At 42.3% G+C, this 18,728-nt stretch overlaps 1 protein-coding gene and 1 long non-coding RNA gene across 5 annotated transcripts in view; both read right to left on the minus strand.

Annotated features, from left to right (window-relative positions):
- Nucleotides 1–3,141, minus strand: part of ptdss2 (phosphatidylserine synthase 2) — a 41,688-nt gene extending 38,547 nt beyond the window's left edge. Inside the window, exons 1-2 of one of the 3 annotated variants that reach the window (XM_039017092.1) lie at nucleotides 3,079–3,141; nucleotides 844–1,192 (exon numbers count right to left, since the gene is read on the minus strand). In XM_039017092.1, the coding sequence (XP_038873020.1) occupies nucleotides 844–1,085 (242 nt within the window). In that variant the 5' untranslated portion in view covers nucleotides 1,086–1,192; nucleotides 3,079–3,141. Of the gene's footprint in view, nucleotides 1–843; nucleotides 1,193–2,521; nucleotides 2,687–2,866; nucleotides 3,019–3,078 lie in introns of those variants that run through there. The other 2 variants (XM_039017090.1, XM_039017089.1) reach the window with 2 other exon arrangements.
- Nucleotides 3,142–3,362: 221 nt separating this feature from the next.
- LOC120066598 lies at nucleotides 3,363–12,584 on the minus strand. 2 transcript variants are annotated; one of them, XR_005478781.1, is made up of 6 exons: nucleotides 12,358–12,584; nucleotides 11,525–11,589; nucleotides 11,079–11,151; nucleotides 10,137–10,297; nucleotides 9,414–9,449; nucleotides 3,363–3,460 (listed from the first exon to the last, which is right to left on the minus strand). It is a non-coding gene; the product is annotated as an uncharacterized LOC120066598 (long non-coding RNA). The 2 variants fall into 2 exon arrangements; XR_005478782.1 differs by lacking the exons at nucleotides 3,363–3,460; nucleotides 9,414–9,449 and having other exon boundaries at nucleotides 9,949–10,297.
- Between the last annotated feature and the right edge of the window lie 6,144 nt (nucleotides 12,585–18,728).

Consider the following 18,728-nt stretch of genomic DNA (forward strand, 5'->3'; position numbering starts at 1 on the left):
TTTCATATGATGCTGCAACGCCGTTCTTCATTTGACTCTTATATATCCCGATGCCTCGTTACTTTACCCTGCCTTCATGTACAAATCTACCTCAAATACCTCATACCCCTGCACATTGATCTGGTACTCCCTGTATATAGCTCCATCCTGTGCATTTTATTCCTTGTGTTACTATTTTCTTTTATTATAACTTATTTTACTCTGCATCGTTGGGAAGGGCTCGTAAGTAAGCATTTCACAGTTAAGTCTACACCCGTTTTATTCGGCGCATGTGACAAATATCATTTTATTTTAGATTTGATCCGACTCACATCTGTGAAAGAGCTGTTAATTTGGCTCTCTGATTTGCATACTGCTACGAATACTTTTTGAGCTCCAGACAACAATTATCTGGAGAGATCTTATAAAAACCTTATCTGAAGATGGTAATTCCTGTCTGCAGGAACAATAGGTAGTGAGGAGAGAGCCCATACTCATTTTTGCAAAGTGTTAAAAAAAAAAAAGCTCTACTTTTTTTTTTATTGAACACACATTTCACAATCTGAGATAATGGTAGGTAACTTTTTAGGCATGTCGCTTTCAGTTTAACAGAGACAAAAGATCTGTCTCACCAAAAACACTCAAAATGTCCATCACAAATACATGGGGGCATAAAAAAACCTGTCCGAGCTTGTATTCCAGTGGCATGTGACAAATGTACATTTAACCTTGAATTCATAGCCCACATAAATAGCAGAGCTGTCCCTTTCTAAAGAGCCCCAGGCACTGTCACATCAATAGCCAACAATGACAGCCTTCAGTTTGGGAGAATAAAATGACCTGCCATTGATCAGCAGCACTCACCAGAAAAAGGTGTTGGTTCCGTCGTCGAATACTTCAGACTCCGTGTTTCGCCTAGAAAGGTTGTCTCGGGAGACTTGTTTAGCAGATTTGTGTTTGGTTGGAGTCGCCGGGGTCACTGCGTGGTGGGGAGAACCGGACACTGACGGTTCCGATGAGACATTATTGACCTGCTCCTCCGCAGCATTGGCAGGTTTGCCAGTGACAAGAGCCATGCTGCTCCTCTTCGAGTCAGGCTTGGTCATTGTGTTCTGAATCCCTAGGTTGAGTAGATATCTTCTGTTATAACAGAATATCTTCTGTTATTTCACTGCGTGTCATCCAAAACAGCCCCACCCAAGTCTGTCAGCATCTGAAGCGGGTTGAGATAGTAAAACACACCGTTAATTGAAAAGCACATGTGAAGTTCATGGGAGCATGTTAAATCTGGTGTCAAATGAAAGTTAGGAGTCTATATTTGAGAAATTACGGCATATGTAACCATTTCAAAGATTTTCCATCCTAAAGGTTAGGGATAAGCAAAGGCTTTGATTTTTGGACCGAGTTTGGGAAACCCTGCCATTGATTTCCAGTCAAGTCTGTGGTATCTGCTAGTATGATAGCAGATACCATAGACTTCGAGTCATTGCGCAAACGCTAGTTAGGATTGGCTCGAAAAAATCCGCGAGTTCATCTGACTCTGGGGAAGTAGATAAAGGGGCCTCGTTGCCTAAATATCCCTTTAAATAGGTGCTAGAAATACATCAAAACATAACAATGCTGAAGACCCCTGCCAACTAATAACACTTAAATATTTAGTTATTGAGAAATTATTTGCCTTGTGTACGTTTAAGAAACATTGCCCTGGACCTTTAAGGAATACTTCGGGATTTTGGCAGAGGCTCTTTATATACTTCCTCAGTCAGAACTTATAGATACCATTTTATTTATCTGCGTGCAGTTTGAAGGAAGTTGCTAACTAGCACAATTGCTACCTAGCGATAACGCAATGACTGAAAGTCTATATACCCATTAGACTTCCATTCATTGCGCTAACGGTAGTTAGCATTGGCTCACGAAACTACCTTCATAACATAAAATGGTATCCACGAGTTCATCGGACTCGTGAGGAGTAGATGAATGGCCTCATTGCCAAAATCCCGAAGTATTCCTTTAATTCTGTTACCAAAAACCCACATATCTTTAAGATATTTGCTTATTTCTCTCATGCAGGGATGATAATGATAGTCTACCTTTTCTTGTGTGAACTAAGACCTTCCCGTTAGTACGCGTTTTTACTGATAGCTATATGGCTTATGAATTATTAAGTGATTAAAACTTAAAATTCTGTCACCAAATTGAATTGGCTACAAAGGGAAATCATTATCACAAATACAGATATAAATTGAACCCGTTCCGAAATTAACCTGGGGCTTTCCCATCCGGACCCGATATAGATAAACGAACCTCCTCTGTTGTAATGGTGAGAGGATAGTGTGTAATCGAACTGAGATTCACGATCAAGGGCAGGGACGTCCAATGGACCCCGGATAGCACTGGTCCTTCATGAATGACATGTTATAACAGTGCTACCACGAGCTTTTTTCTCTAATTGACCTTGTAAATGCCCGGGCCAGACAATTCATGCCAACACAAGCAAACATGACACAATGTATACATTTATATTAACGCGATGACTTACTACAAATGTTCCCGTGCCTCAACGATTATGCTATAATAACGTTGTTGTATTGATACATTGCTGAAGAACAAAAAAACATCTCGCTAGCTAGCTAGCCATTTTCAACCCACCACAAATCTAAGAAATGTACCACTTATTCCAACTGTTCATACCCCGCAAATGTTGTGTCACTGCAAATAAGATAGCTAAATACATCAGTTCAACGTCAGACTGTGGCTAACTGGATAGTTACATAAATGATAGTCATTACGCAATTTGCAAACCACTGATGATAGCCTATAAAGCCAGACCCAGTGTCTACAGCTCTCCAAGCTAGCAACTGTAGCTAACGTTAGCTAATCCAACCTGGACACATGGGCATTCCGTCTAGCGGTCTAGAGTGATGACTCGCGAACAAAAAAATAGAATGTGAGCGTCGTCAAATTCGCATATAACTGGCTTGTAAACGACGGGTTGATCACATAAGGCGACTCCCCTCTTAGATAGTGCTACACAAATAATTGTCTCTCCACGCAACGTCCAGTTTGTGGAAAAGCTACTGTTGCTACCCAACTTACCTGTAACGTTGCCTCGAAAATGATTTCAGGAGATGCGAACAAACATATTGTGGTGGCCGCTTTTGTCGTCACTTCCTTCTGGATCAGCATACACATAATCCCATTGCGTCACCAAATTTGTCGTTTTCGTCATTTATTTTACTCAAAGATAACTGTGCCACAGATTTTCTTTAGAATATTTATAGTGAATAAGAATATCTATATTACTGACATAGATCTATATAGATATTGATTTTCTAATCTGTATAAGTAAAGACTATAAAATATATATTATATAGCTCATAGCTTCACCAATACTCTTCTTATGTGATTCATAATTTCAGGTTCAAACATCTCCCCCATGGTTTCTCTTTTGAACATTTGAAGAGTGTTCAGATGTATTCTGGAGAAAAGACAGGTTACAATTAATGCAGAATAGGTCTGTCAGCAGGCAACAATACAACTGAATAGCCAAAAATAATTTGAATTTAACCCAAATGTTCTTGATTCCCCTTTAGCCTATAGGCTAAAACAGATTAAGTGCCTCAACATCAGTCTGTCTTTTATACTTAGTCACTCCACTACTGTCAGAACATGTCTTGGGCTAAAGTGTTAAAAACTTTTGTCAAAGTGATAGATCTTGTCATGATTGATCTTTGACTGAATGTGTAGATAGCACAAGATTATCATAGCGAACATCTGTTCACCAGACTGAATATGGAATATCCTACAGAAATCCTGGCGAAAATCTCCAAAAAGTGTCACACCATCTATATCTTCCTTTTGTGTGGGTTCAAACAACCACTGATGAGCTGGAGATTTAACACAAAGGTCATTTACCCACTGCACAGTCCAACTGGCTGACCCAACCACTAACACTATTGGCTCTTCTCTTGATTTTATTTGATAATAGCCTGATAGATGGTCAATCTATAATGTAGCCTATCTTTAGATCCATACAGTTTTGCAATATCACATGAATTCAAAAGTTGTTGTTTTTTGCCTTGCCTTGCGGTCCCAGACTAAATTAATGAGGTACTAATATGAGGTCTCCAAAGTCTACGTAAAACAAACCAAATAGAAATAGAAGAACTGAGCAAATATGATCTTTGGCAGGGGGCCATTGTGAGGGGATTTCTTCAGTGCAACACAGAAAGCAAACTTTCCCAACACAATTGCGTCCACACTGTTTCTTTGAGTTAATGTATAACTGGAGTTAATCTCCAGCTATTCTCATGTAGCCATACCTCCTAGTGGTGCATGGGTCAGCTGTTTGTTCACCTGCAGCTGCCCACAATTGCTAATAACCCATCCACAACTACCGGACTATATGTGATCAAGTGAAAATCTGAGGCTCACACACACGACACGCTAATATAGAAAAAAATGCTATAGGCTACAGTCAGAGACAGCGGAACGTTTTATTGACAGGTGCAGGATTCATTTTTTTCTGATTTAGATACGTTTCTGCCTATAAATTCCGACATTTTGTTATCTTATTTGTTCGTCAACTTGTCTATAGTTCAGCCTGGTCTCGTATAACGCAAACGTTTAGCAACTCAAAGGTTGCATGCTCAAATCTTGGACAACTTTCAAATTTTAGCTTATTACCAATAAAAAAACTTTGCAACTACTTACTACTTTTTATAGCTACTTTTCAACGACTTAGCATATAAGCTAACCCTTCCCCTAACCTTAACTCTTTAACCTAAATCCTAACCTTAACCCAGGGCTTGCAAACTATTACAGACTACAAAGGGAAGCACAGCCGAGAGCTGCCCAGTGACACGAGCCTACCAGATGAGCTAAATTACTTCTACGCTTGCTTCGAGGCAAGTAACACTGAAACATGCATGAGAGCATCAGCTGTTCCGGATGACTGTATGATCACACTCTCTGCAGCCGATGTGAGTAAGACCTTTAAACAGGTCAACATTCATAAGCCCGCAGGGCCAGACGGATTACCAGGATGTGTCCTCCGAGCATGTGCTGACTAACTGGCAAGTGTCTTCACTGACAGTTTCAACCTCTCCCTGCCTGAGTCTGTAATACCAACATGTTTCAAGCAGACCACCATAATCCCTGTGCCCAAGAACACTAAGCTAACCTGCCCAAATGACTACCGACCCGTAGCACTCACGTCGGTAGCCATAAGTGCTTTGAAAGGCTGGTCATGGCTCACCTCAACACCATTATCCCAGAAACCCTTGACCCACTCCAATTTGCATACCGCACCTACAGATCCACAGATGATGCAATCTCTATTGCACCACACACTGCCCTTTCACACCTGGACAAAAGGAACACCTATGTGAGAATGCTATTAATTGACTACAGGTCAGTGTTCAACACCATAGTGCCCTCAAAGCTCATCACTAAACTAAGGACCCTGGGACTAAAACATCTCCCTCTGCAACTGGATCCTGGACTTCCTGACGGACCGCAACCAGGTGGTAAGGGTAGGTAACAACACATCCGCCACACTGATCCTTAACACGAGGGCCCCTCAGGGGTGCATGCTCAGTCCCCTCCTGTACTCCCTGTTCACACATGACTGCACGGCCAGGCACGACTCCAACACCATCATTAAGTTTGCCGATGACACAACAGTGGTAGGCCTGATCACCGACAATGACAAGACAGCCTATAGGGAGGAGGTCATGGACCTGACAATGTGGTGCAAGGACAACAACCTCTCCCTCAATGTGATCAAGACAAATGAGATGATTGTGTACTACATTCTCATCGACAGGGCTGTGGCGGAGCAGGTTGAGAGCTTCAAGTTCCTTGGCGTCCACATCACCAACAAACTAACATGGTCCATGCACACCAAGACAGTCGTGAAGAGGGCACGACAAAACCTATTCCCTCTCAGGAGACTGAAAAGATTTGGCATGGGTCCTCAGTTCGTCAAAAGGTTCTACAGCTGCACCATCGAGAGCATTCTGACGGGTTGCGTCACTGCCTGGTATGGCAACTGCTCGGCCTCCAACCGCAAGGCACTACAGAGTGTTTTTTATTTTATTTCACCTTTATTTAACCAGGCAGGCCAGTTGAGAACAAGTTCTCATTTACAACTGTGACCTGGTCAAGATAAACACATGGAATAAACAAACGTACAGTCAATAACACAATATAAAAAAAGTATATACAGTGTGTGCAAATGGCGTGAGGAGGTAAGGCAATAAATAGGCCATAGTGGTGAAGGAATTACAATTTAGCAAATTAACACTGGAGTGATAGATGTGCAGATGATGATGTGCAAGTAGAAATAATGGTGTGCAAAAGAGCAAAAAAGTAAATAGAAACAATATGGGGATGAGGTAGGTAGATTGGATGGGCTATTTACAGATGGGCTGTGTACAGCTGCAGCGATCGGTTAGCTGCTCAGATAGCTGATGTTTAAAGTTAGTAAGTGAGATATAAGTCCCCAACTTCAGCTATTTTTGCAATTCGTTCCGGTCATTGGCAGCAGAGAACTGGAAGGAAAGGCGGCCAAATTAGGTGTTGGCTTTGGGGATGACCAGTGAGATATACCTGCTGGAGCACATGCTACGGGTGGGTGTTGTTATCGTGACCAGTGAGCTGAGATAAGGTGAAGCTTTACCTAGCAAAGACTTATAGATGACCTGGAGCCAGTGGGACTGCCGACAAATATGTAGCGAGGGCCAGCCGACGAAAGCATACAGGTCGCAGTGGTGGGTGGTATATGGGGCTTTGGTGACAAAACAGATGGCACTGTGATAGACTACATCCAGTTTGCTGAGTAGAGTGTTGGAGGCAATTTTTTAAATTACATCGCCGAAGTCGAGGATCGGTAGGATAGACAGTTTTACGAGGGTATGTTTGGCGGCGGGAGTGAAGTAGGCTTTGTTGCGAAATAGGAAGTAGATTCTAGATTTAATTTTGGATTGGAGATGTTTAATATGAGTCTGGAAGGAGTGTTTACAGTCTAGCCAGACACCTAGGTGTTTGTTGTTGTCCACATATTCTAAGTCAGAACCGTCCGGAGTAGTGATGCTAGTCATGCGGGCGGGTGCCGGCAGCGAACGGTTGAAAAGCATGCATTTAGTTTTACTAGCGTTTAAGAGCAGTTGGAGGCCACGGAAGGAGTGTTGTATGGCAATGAAGCTAGCTTTTAGGTTTGTTAGTGTAGAGAGTGTAGTGCGTACGGCCCAGTACATCACTGGGGCCAAGCTTCCTGCCATCCAGGACCTCTATACCAGACAGTGTCAGAGGAAGGCCCTAAAAATTGTCAAAGACTCCAGCCACCCTAGTCATAGACTGTTCTCTATGCTACCGCACAGCAAGTGGTACCGGAGCACCAAGTATAGGTCCAAGAGGCTTCTAAACAGCTTCTACCCCCAAGCCATAAGACTCCTGAATATCTAATCAAATGGCTACCCAGACTATTTGCATTGCCCCCCCCCCCCCCCCCCCCCCACACACTTTTACGCTGCTGCTACTCTCTGTTATTATCTATGCATAGTCACTTTAATAACTACCTACATGTATATATTACCTCAATTACCTTGACTAACCAGTGCCCCCGCACATTGACTCTGTACCGGTACCACCTGTATATAGCCTAGCTATTGTTAGTTTACTGCTGCTCTTTAATTATTTGTTACTTTTATTTCATAATTTAGATTTTTTTTAAAGGTATTTTTCTTAAAGCTGCATTGTTGGTTAAGGGCCTGTAAGTAATTAAGGTCTACATCTGTTGTATTCAGCACATGTGACAATAACTATTTTATTTTATTTGAACCCCTAGCCTAGCTAACATTAGCCAGCTAGCTAACGTTAGCCACATAGACACCTAGCTAACGTTAGCCACAACACATTGGAATTCGTAACATATCATACTTTTAGCAAATCCGTAACCTATTGTACATTTTGCAAATTCGTAACATATTGTACGAATTGCAATTTTTAACATATCATACGAATTGTTATTCGTAACATTTCATACTAAATGGAGTGCCTCGGATTTATGTACAGAATAATACAAGATGCTTTGAGACCAGATCGTATAATTATATACATGCAGCTTCTCTTCTGTCATTTTATGTTGCCCTAGAAGACTAAATAAACCCTTTCTCACCAGAATAATGTCATAAATACTGTAGATAGAATGAATGCTTTAATCCAGTTGACAGCAGTAAAGTTTTATATATCATCTCTGCTTCTTTCATGGCGCAAAGACGTTTAGGGATGGGGGACAAAATGCAATAACTCAGGAAAGTTTTCTGTGTAAAATGTCAAATGATATCAGCTTGACCGGTTGTAAGGAAATAGAAAGCTGTGAAAACGACGCAACATGTTTCTTAAAAGATTTCAGTTTGGCTTGGGTGCATATTTTGTGGTTGAAATACTATCAGCTTTTATAATGCTAATACAGATAGATAGGCCTACCATTTGTATAGGTGCTAACTGAGCATTTGCATTCTCTCAAGATGCTGAAAGAAATCTGATTTCGCCACTCCTGTTCCTGAGTAAAAATGTAGCCTAAATTTGGTCTATCATATTACTGTAAGACATGCTTAATTCTGCAGGAGGTAAGGCTATGTGAGAAGTTATAGACCTTCATTCAATGTCCAGATTTCAGTTCCCATTTAACCCACCTGAACAGTTGGCTACAGTTCCCTTGAAGTGCCATAGGCCTTATTTGAAGTCCCATCTTGTGACTGTAGAATTTGTAGGCTATAGCACCTCACAATCGTCACATAGGCACTGCAGTCATCCTCATTAACCACTTCACCAAATCTTTCTCAAACATTAAGCTACTTTTCTGACCCTCCCTCCTCTTTATTTTCAACTCTCCATTTCACAGCTTTTTCAGTTATTGTCTTGGTGGATCAACCGGTTTAACCAAAAGCATTTGGCGATTGGCATGTAGGCTATTTGGCATGCCCACAGTTAGGCCCTAAAGATTAGGTTTACGCACTAATGCCAGATAGCCTAAAATAATGAAAGAAAAACCTCAATGTAGCCTATATATATATATATATATATATATATATTGCACAAGAACTTAAGAAACACTTAAAATAAGGACTGTGTTTCATGTAGGCTTACTCTGGTGTGACGTTTTGATAACCATGGGTATTATGACTCATACTGTGGTACTCTATTACGTAATGCTGAAGATTCACAGTAATTGGCACAGAACAGCACAGTGCAGTGTATGTAGTACAAGGGCTAGGGCACTTTAGGGCGGCAGGTAGCCTAGCAGTTAGGGCGCCAGGTAGCCGAGCAGTTAGGGCGTTGGGCCAGCAATTGAAAGGTTGCTGGTTTAAATATCTGAGCCGACAAGGTGAAACCTCTGTCAATGTGCCCTTGAGCAAGGCACTTACCTTAATTTGCTCCAGGGGCGCTGTACATAGATGACCCTGTAAAACAACACATTTCATTGCACCTATCTGGTGTAGCCAACATTATGTGACAATGAAAACATCTTATTTACTTTAAGGCTTACATCAACCCCTAAAGGGTCTATCAGAGTACCGTACCGGTACACACAGCATTGTTCTAGAATATTGTACCTTTGACATTCATACTTTTCGAATTCTCAGCGCACCTATAGCAATTCCTCCAACTGTCAACAAATTCAAATGTACAGAAGCCGTGTACTGGAGACTTGTTGGTTAGGAATTGCGGGGAGGTGCGTGTTTGGGTCATTCCCCTTGGATGTTGGTCTCAGAGCTACGTAGCTATGTCACAATCAGTGGTGTGTGCTCATGGATGCCAAGGGAATTAACCAAAAATATTTTATAAAATAACAGCCAATCAGCGATGAGCTAAACTGAGCGATCTCAACTGTGAATGGTCCTGGCACACCAAAAAAAGTGTCATAGAATAGAATAAAACTTAATTGTCCATCCAGAATGGCCATTTTTCTTTGGCATCACCTTCATTAAAAGAATCACATACATTCTCACATCATACACATTTAAACCAGTCAGTGCATCATGTTGCATAAACAACAACATAGAGGACATTAATACATTCACTCACAACAACCACTGTCCCAACTGCACTAGATAGATAGGTCCAGATACCAATACAATTTACTTTACTTTTTTAGTAGTCCAACAGCACAAGGAACAAATTAATGTTTGAACAAATTCTTCTTGGCCATGGGCGTTCTGAAGCACCGGCCAGAAGAAAGCCTCTCGAACTGAGGGTGTAGAGGGTGGGAGGGTTCGCCAACGACAGCCAGTGCTTTCTTTATGGTTGCCTTGTGGAACAGAAGTCATAGGAAGACAGTTTGGATTTAACTTCACACCAATTACATCACATCAAAAACAGATTGCCATTTCCAGAAAAAAATTGAATTGTTGCATCTTATTGTGCTTCGGTGGCTAGCTAGCTAGCTAAAATCATCACATTCCTAAATTAGCCATGGATGGAGATAGGTATTTGGACTTGTGGTTTTACTTAATTCTCCGTACGATTATAACGACTATTCTGATCCAACCATAAATTCATGCATTGTGCCCCTGGCCTGAGAGGATGGAAGTTCAATATGTAGCCACTGTAGATGTAGTAGGCTAATGTTAACTAGCTGGCCTGGCGCATCATTGCCTATGAAAATAAGTTAGGCTAGGGAGCAGGTATTTTAGCCAGGTAGCCTAGGACAACAAAAACTAAAAGCATGTACTGTATGACAGAGTCATAGACCGTTTTGGCAACATGAAAGTCATTGACGTTTCTCTATAAGTAGGGTGAGTCAAAATTAGTTTCTTTCTACTTGCACGCACGCACGCACACACAAATCACAACCATGGACAAGCCACATCATATTTAGCTAACGTTGATTGGACTCAATTGTTTTTCGTATCTTTTAGTTGTCACTGTATTACACTAAGCAATATGTGATTTGATTATGTTGAAATGGTGCTGGAATAGTGGAGGCAGCTCCTGTTTTCTTTGCAACTTGTGGTAACTCTCCAGTGCTCTAAATCAATTTTATTTTATTTCACCTAAGTCTCATAACCTGCTGTATAAATGATCCTAACCTGGTACGAAAAAGCCTCTTCTGATTGTAGCTGTACTCCCTCAGAACTCCCACTCGCGGTTGCGTTGGGTTGCCTAGCAAATGGAGTAAACAAACAGGCAGTGCTCATGCCTTTGCCACATGCACACCCAGACTTGAAGTTCGCTAGCCTAGTTGATTTCAACATGTTTTTTGTTGTTGTTCTTTTAACCTTTATTTGATCAGGGAGTCATACTGAGACCAAGGTCTCTTTTACAGATGAGCCCTGAATTACATAAATTACAGAAAATACACACATCAATATAAATACAAGCAGGGAGAAAAACAGTCATAAAAAACAAACATATTCATCAGTCAGGTCCTCAATCAGCTTTCTGAATTGCCCTAGAGGCACCAGAACATCACATTTAAGAACACTTTCAAGATTGTTCCACAAATAAGGTGCAAGAAAACTAAATGCTGATTTACCTCACTCAGTAGAGACCAAAGGAATTTCCAAAGTTAACCATCCCTGGGACCGGGGTAACTCATGTCTAAAATTAAGTAAAGATATTAGGTGCAGTGGGACTTCTTGTAAAATGGCTTTATAAATGAAAACATAGCAATGTATCAACCTACATGACATCAATGAGGGCCAACCAACTTTCTGGTAGAGAATGCAGTGACGAGTACTACAATTGGCGCCAGTAATAAAGCGTGGTATGCTATGATGAACTGCTTTGGCTTTAATGAAGTTGCAGCTGTGTTTATGTCACCAAAGTCTAGGACTGATAGGAACGTCAACTAAATAATCTGCTTTCGACTATTTAGCAAGAGGCAGGACCTATTTCTATAAAAGAAGGCAATTTTTATTCTCAGCTTCTTAATTAATTCCTCGATATGGTTTTAAAAAGACAGCTTTTCATCTATCCAGATGCCCAGATATTTGTAAGCAGGGACATGATCAATATGGACACCATCAGAGCTGCAGCAGAAATGGATAAAGCATATGAGCCCCAGTGGATTTGTTTTCTTCACATCAATCCTAAGCAAGGCATCTAGCACATCACGGATAGTAAATTGTTGAAATGAAAACAGAGATTCACTAGATGTTGACAGTTTAACCGTAATTTATAACATTGATGATTCACTTTCTTTCACTTAAATATCCACACTCGCCCAATAATTACTTTTGGTAGCTACTTTCAGCAGACAGTGTGGCAATTCAGGTTGGGTTTTAGTATATTTGTACATCTTTACAAACCGGAGAACATGCAGAGTTAAGCGTCTATCGTAGTCCAAAACGTGTAATATGTACTCACAGCAGTGTTGGAATATTGGACCGTTGGCCAAATGACAACATTCAAATGAATAGAGGACATGTACCGGGAGCCGTGTTGGTTTGGAATTTAATCGAACGCCGTTTGGGTCTTTGCGTGTCCAAAAAGATACACGTCAAATAACACAATTTTAATTACAGAATGTTGTGTGCACAAGCCAAGCGCCACCAGGTAGCCTAGTGGTTAGAGCATTGGGCCAGTAACCGAAAAGTTGCTGGATCAAATCCCCAAGCTGACAAGGTAAAAATCTGTTGTTCTGCCCCTGAGCAAGGCACTTAACACACTGTTCCCCAGGAGCTGTGGATGTTGATTAAGGCAACCTCACCTCTCTGATTCAGAGGTTGGATAAAATACACATTTCATTTGAAGGCATTCAGTTCTACATCTGATTAGGTATCCCCCTTTCATGTTATTGTCAAAGCTGTAGAGTACTACGTTGGTAATAAGGCATTATTGTTTGACCGAATGGGAAAAGGAATCCTTTTAGGTTTAGGAATCCTTGTAAGTATTAGCTAGGTAGCCACTTGTTGTTCTCCTATTAAAATAACCAGCTAGCCAGCTACTTAACCCTGTTGCCCAAAACTAACGCTATAAACATCCATACTAGTATTGCTTGACCGGACGGGTTATGTGTCGCCAAAATAAAAGTCCCTCTGAAAGTGATGCAGAAGGTTACAATTGGTGGAATCATGCCATATTTAGACTAGATAATCGTAAACAAGGTTGGAGTGTTGGAATGTGGAGCGTGAGTCTAGTCCCACAGAACACAACTGGGAAGAGTTTACACAAATATTAGTGTCATAGTAGCTCTTATCGCGGGACTGTGACTGTGGGAAATCACCTCCCCAGTCAGCCTATTGTGCGTATTGACATGTATATTTCATTGTACAGCTTTACCTAAGGATTGGGGATCAATGAAATGGGGTATCAGTCTACTCAGTATCCAAGTGCTTTTTTAGCAAAGTCCTCCTCAGAGTTAGCAGGCTCCAAAACATCCAGGTTGTATTGTTTTTCCACTGAAATAGTGTTCAATACACATAGTAGGTTGACTGATACAATAAATGTCTCAATTCACAGTATTTTCAGATACTGATGCACCGATACCCAATATTTTCCTTGCCAAAAAGAAATAGATACCGATAACCGTTATTGAACATTTTTGCCGCCTTTTAAGCATTCCAGTACAGTTAAATAGTTAACACACACACGGACGCAGCAGTCTAAGGCACTGCATCTCAGTGCACGAGGCATCACTACAGTCCCTGGTTCAAATCCAGGCTGTATCACATCCGTCCGTGATTGGGAGTCCCATAGGGCGGCGCACAATTGTCCCAGCGTCCTCAGGGTTTGGCCGGTGTAGGCCGTCATTGTAAATAAGAATTTGTTCTTAACTGACTTGCCCAGTTAAATAAAGGTTACACACACCACACTGACCAAAAAGTTATTTTGTTGGCATTTATGTATGTCCCTATTACCAGTAAAACATAATCAAAACCTATTTCTTTCACTTACTTGCTGTGCTGTTTCGTTGTTCATTTGTTCAGTCGTTTCATTCTCAACCAGGATACATGTCATACATGTCAAGCAGTAAAGTTTCAGCTGTCTGTCAGTCCGTGTCCGTCCGTGGCCTCTCTTCCCTGGTGCTCATGGGGCTGATATCGCTGGTCCAAATGTCAGTCGTGAAGCTAATAGCAGTGGCGCTATTACTGTGTAACTCCGGTAGGGCAACATCTGAAAAATAGCACACTTGGTAATGTGTACAAGTGCTCGACCAGTCGGCGAAAGCCAACGTCACCCACCACAGAGAATGGTTGATTGTCAAGGGCAATGAATTACATTATCTTGGCGTTAATGGATTTCGCCTTTGAGTTGTCTCGCTGAAATTGTCTTACTCTTTCAAATGACTGCTTGACTTGTTGACTGCTCGATCCACACAGCAGACATTGTGGGCTAGGTTAGGAATGTTGTGTTGCACGTGTAGAGCAAAATTTTACGTGGCGTCATTACGTCATGTACCTACGTTATATAGGTATGTATGTAAGCTTTGACATCAGTTTTGCACATCGGCGTTAAACTAGACATCAGGCCAATGTCGATGTTGGCATTTTTAGCTAATATTGTCCGATTCCGATATCTTCACTGATAATTCGTGCATCCGTAGTTTCAGAGTGCCGCAATAAAAGCTACTACTCTAATGTTCTCTGGGTAGACTGAATTTATTATTATAAAAAATTGTTTTAAATCACCTTTATTTAACCAGGTAGGCCAGTTGAGAACAAGTTCTCATTTACAACTGCGACCTGGCCAAGATAAAGCAAAGCAGTGCGACTGTCACGCCCTGACCTTAGAGCCTTTTTATGTCTCTATTTGGTTTTGTCAGGGTGTGATTTGGGGTGGGCATTCTATGTTTTTGTTTTCTATGATTTTGTATTTCTATGTTTTGGCCGGGTATGGTTCTCAATCAGGGACAGCTGTCTATCGTTGTCTCTGATTGGGAACCATACTTAGGTAGCCCTTTTCCCTCCTTTCTGGGTGGGAAGTTAACTTTGTTTGTGGCACATAGCCCTTTAGCTTCACGGTTGTTTTGTATTGTTTATTGTTTTTGTCGGCGTCATTTCTAATAAAAATAAAATGTACGCCTACCACGCTGCGCTTTGGTCCTCTTCATTCGACAGCCGTGACAGCGACAAACACAGAGTTACACATGGGATAAACAAATGTACAGTCAATAACACAATAGAAAAATCTATATACAGTGTGTGCAAATGTAGTAAGATTAGGGAGGTAAGGCAATAAATAGGCCATAGTGGTGAAATAATTACAATTTAGCAATTAAACACTGGAGTGATAGATGGGCAGATGATGATGTGCAAGTAGAAATAATGGTGTGCAAAAGAGCAAAAAATAAATAACAATATGGGATGAGGTAGTAGGGTGGGCTATTTACAGATGAGCTGTGTACAGGTGCAATGATCGGTAAGCTGCTCTGACAGCTGATGCTTAAAGTTAGTGAGGGAGATATAAGACTCCAGCTTCAGTGATTTTTGCAATTCGTTCCAGTCATTGGCAGCAGAGAACTGGAAGGAAAGGCGGCCAAAGGTGGAGTTGGCTTTGGGGATGACCAGTGAAATATACCTGCTGGAGCGCGTGCTACGGGTGGGTGCTGCTATGGTGACCAGTGAGCTGAGATAAGGCGGGGCTTTACCTAGCAAAGACTTATAGATGACCTGGAGCCAGTCGGTTTGACGACGAATATGAACTGAGGGCCAGCCAACAAGAGAATACAGGTCGCAGTGGTGGGTAGTATGGGCAGAGCGGGTCAGTTAGGTACATACAGGACCTGAGTTCTAGACTGGGGCCGGCAGGTAAACAAAATGAGGTACCATGTTATTGAAACAGTACAGGGGGCATCAGCTGTGTAGCTGAGTGATCATAGGGTCAAAAGAGCAGCAATAGGTGAGTCAGGGTGCCGTTCAGTAGTCACTACTACGCTAGGCGAGCAGGGAACACAGCGTTCAGAAAAGCTAGCGGGCCGGGGCTAGTAGATGGTTCTTCGGCGACATTATAACAGAATAACCTGTTGAGACCACATCGGGCGATCACGTCGGCAGTCCAGTTGTGATGAATCGGCGGGGCTCCGTGTCGACAAAGGGTCCAGGCCAATTGGAAAAGGAGGTATATTTTCCCTAGAATTAGCTGGTATATGGGCCTAGCTTGAGGCTAGCTCAAGGCTAGCTGGTGCTTGCTTCGGGACAGAGGTCTTAGCTAACAGTAGCCACTCGTTTGCAGCTAGCTAGCTGCAATGATCCGGTGTAATGATCCAGAGCGGCAGGAATCCGGTGATATGGTAGAGAGAAGCAGTCCGATATACTCTGGGTTGATATCGCGCTGTGCAGACTGGCAGGTGTTATCCGATCTAAGGCTGGCTGGTGACCGAGAAAAAGGTGAAGACCGCTAGCCGTGGCTAACAAAGACTAGTAGCTAGTTAGCTGGCTAGATCCTGATGGAAGTTCCAGTTATAATGGAATAAAAATAGCAGATCCGTACCACATTGGGTGAGGTGGGTTGCAGGAAAGTATATTTAGTCCGTAGATAGAAAGTGAGATTAAGATATATACGAAATAGACCAGCTATTTACACGGGATAAGACACGGGATAAGACAAAGACAAATACACACGTCCTACTGCTACGCCATCTTGGATCCAAATGACCTCATGTCATTGATCCACAATTCATAGGTAAGGCTGTACAGTGAGATATCTATTCCCCCAATGCAATTCTACACAACCAACAGCGTCAGGGGGTAAAGCCACATTCCTTAGCTGTGCCACATTATGTAGCACAGGACACTCCCTCACAATGTCCCAGACGTTTTCAGACTTGTATAAAAGGTTTCCGCCTGAGGAATCGAGGCAGCACCATCTGCCCTTCAGAAGCCCGATGGTGCGCTCCACAACAGTGCGTACCTGGCAATGACGCACGTTGTAGTTCCTCTCCTCTGCGCTCTGTGGGTTGGTGAAAAGGGTGAGCAGCCACCGCTTGAGGGGATATCCACTGTCGCCTGTAAGGTTAGTGAATGGGTTAGGCACTGCAGTAGAGAAAAATTGCAATTGATTTAGAATTTCTACATTAATCATCTGTACCTAGAAGCCAGCCAACACGCACAGCTGCGGCCTCAAGTCTGCGCCCAACACTGCTGTTGCTCCATATGAATGAGTCGTGGGTTGACCCAGGCCACCGAGCCACTACATTAGTCAGTATCATGTCCGGATCACATATGACATTAGTGGAATGGTAATGCTTTCGATTATTGAAAGAAAATTAATTCTCACTCGGTGCCCATATAGCAACATGAGAGCAGTCAATAGCACCAATTACATTTGGGAAACCGGACATTGCTGCAAACTGCACTTTTTTATTTGCCTGTTCACCCACCGTGTAAGGAAACTTTATGTAGAGGTGCATCAATCCAATTATACCTCCTAACACGTCTGGCATAACATGCCTAAAGGTTGTCTGAGAGATTCCTGACCTGTCAGCCAATTCCCTTTTAAAAGTGCCTGTTACGTTCCCCAGTTTCTGTGTTGTGGGTTTGTGTATATGTATGTGTGTATTTCAGGAAATGGCTTCCTGAATTCCCCCAAGCAGCTGATTGGTCGGCCCCATTGCAGTTTGGAGCTCTGATCCCGCCCTCTCATTAGGGGAAACAGCTGTCGGCAATTACAAACTCCTTCTGCAGCTGGATAAAAGAGTGTTCCTTTGTTAGGAGAGAGAGCTTCTTTGATGTCTTGTGTTGGTTGTTGCTCAGAGACAGTTTGTAAAGTATTTTGTAGCTGTTCCTGCTGAGGTATGTGTATGCCAGAAGGACTGTGTATGCCAGAAGGACTGTGTTTGATTATTGAACTTGTTCACTTTAAGTTTGTATTATTCTGTTTAATTTGTTCCTGAAGGGGAAGGTACTTTGGGAGTGCTTAGGCAAGAGGCCTGCGGGCATACATATACCCGTAGTATGTACTCTGTCTATGCACACTAGGTAAGACCTGGATGGACCCACCCCCCTATATTTTGGTTAGCGTGCCAGGTGGTGTTAATGTAGGTAAGTCGTGGGTAGGCAGGTAAGGTAGGAGGGGACTTTTGAACTTTTACTTTCTTTGGTTCCGTCCAGCCCCTTTTCCCCAGATGACCGTGTGAAGGAAATAAATTCCCTGTAAACGGTAATATTCTCAGCCTCTGTCATCCTTACCCACACCTACTGTACAGTCACATACCTCTTTCACTCCACGGGGAGTTGAGTGTAGCAGGGTGTTCCGTTCCCTCCAAGAGGCGTATGTAACAGTGCCTGTTGACAGAAATCCGAGGGTTGTCAGGATTTGAAGTGTTGCAGGCACGGCTTGGTTTCTGCGGGTGTTTCTCTGTATAGCTGGGCCCACTACAGCACAGAGATCCAAGAGAACAGCTCTTGGTAATCGGAACTGGCTTATAAGCCGCTCATCATCATTGGCCAGTAAATCTTGCTGGTCTCTGAATTTGCGCTTTCTGAATTCTTCCATTCGCCAAATCTTCCAACAGTGCCAAAGCAGCCATTGTGCGTCATTACACATTGTAATTGCATGCCTTTTTTATACCCACCCATTTGATTGTCAAAGCTACCCAATTGCGTAACACCTTCAGGTGCGGTAATTACCCTGATTGTAACTGACAATGACAGGGCCATTATCACATTGACAGTTCTGCGCAACGAACATGTGATAACAATATATGAAACTGTGCACTCGTATCAGCCCGACTGAGGCATTGAAAACGGCATCAGTTTAAATGTAATTTGTCTTACTGTTCACCTTATTACATTTCA

This window comes from Salvelinus namaycush, chromosome 21 (assembly GCF_016432855.1).
Source record: "Salvelinus namaycush isolate Seneca chromosome 21, SaNama_1.0, whole genome shotgun sequence".
Lineage (NCBI taxonomy): Eukaryota > Metazoa > Chordata > Actinopteri > Salmoniformes > Salmonidae > Salvelinus > Salvelinus namaycush.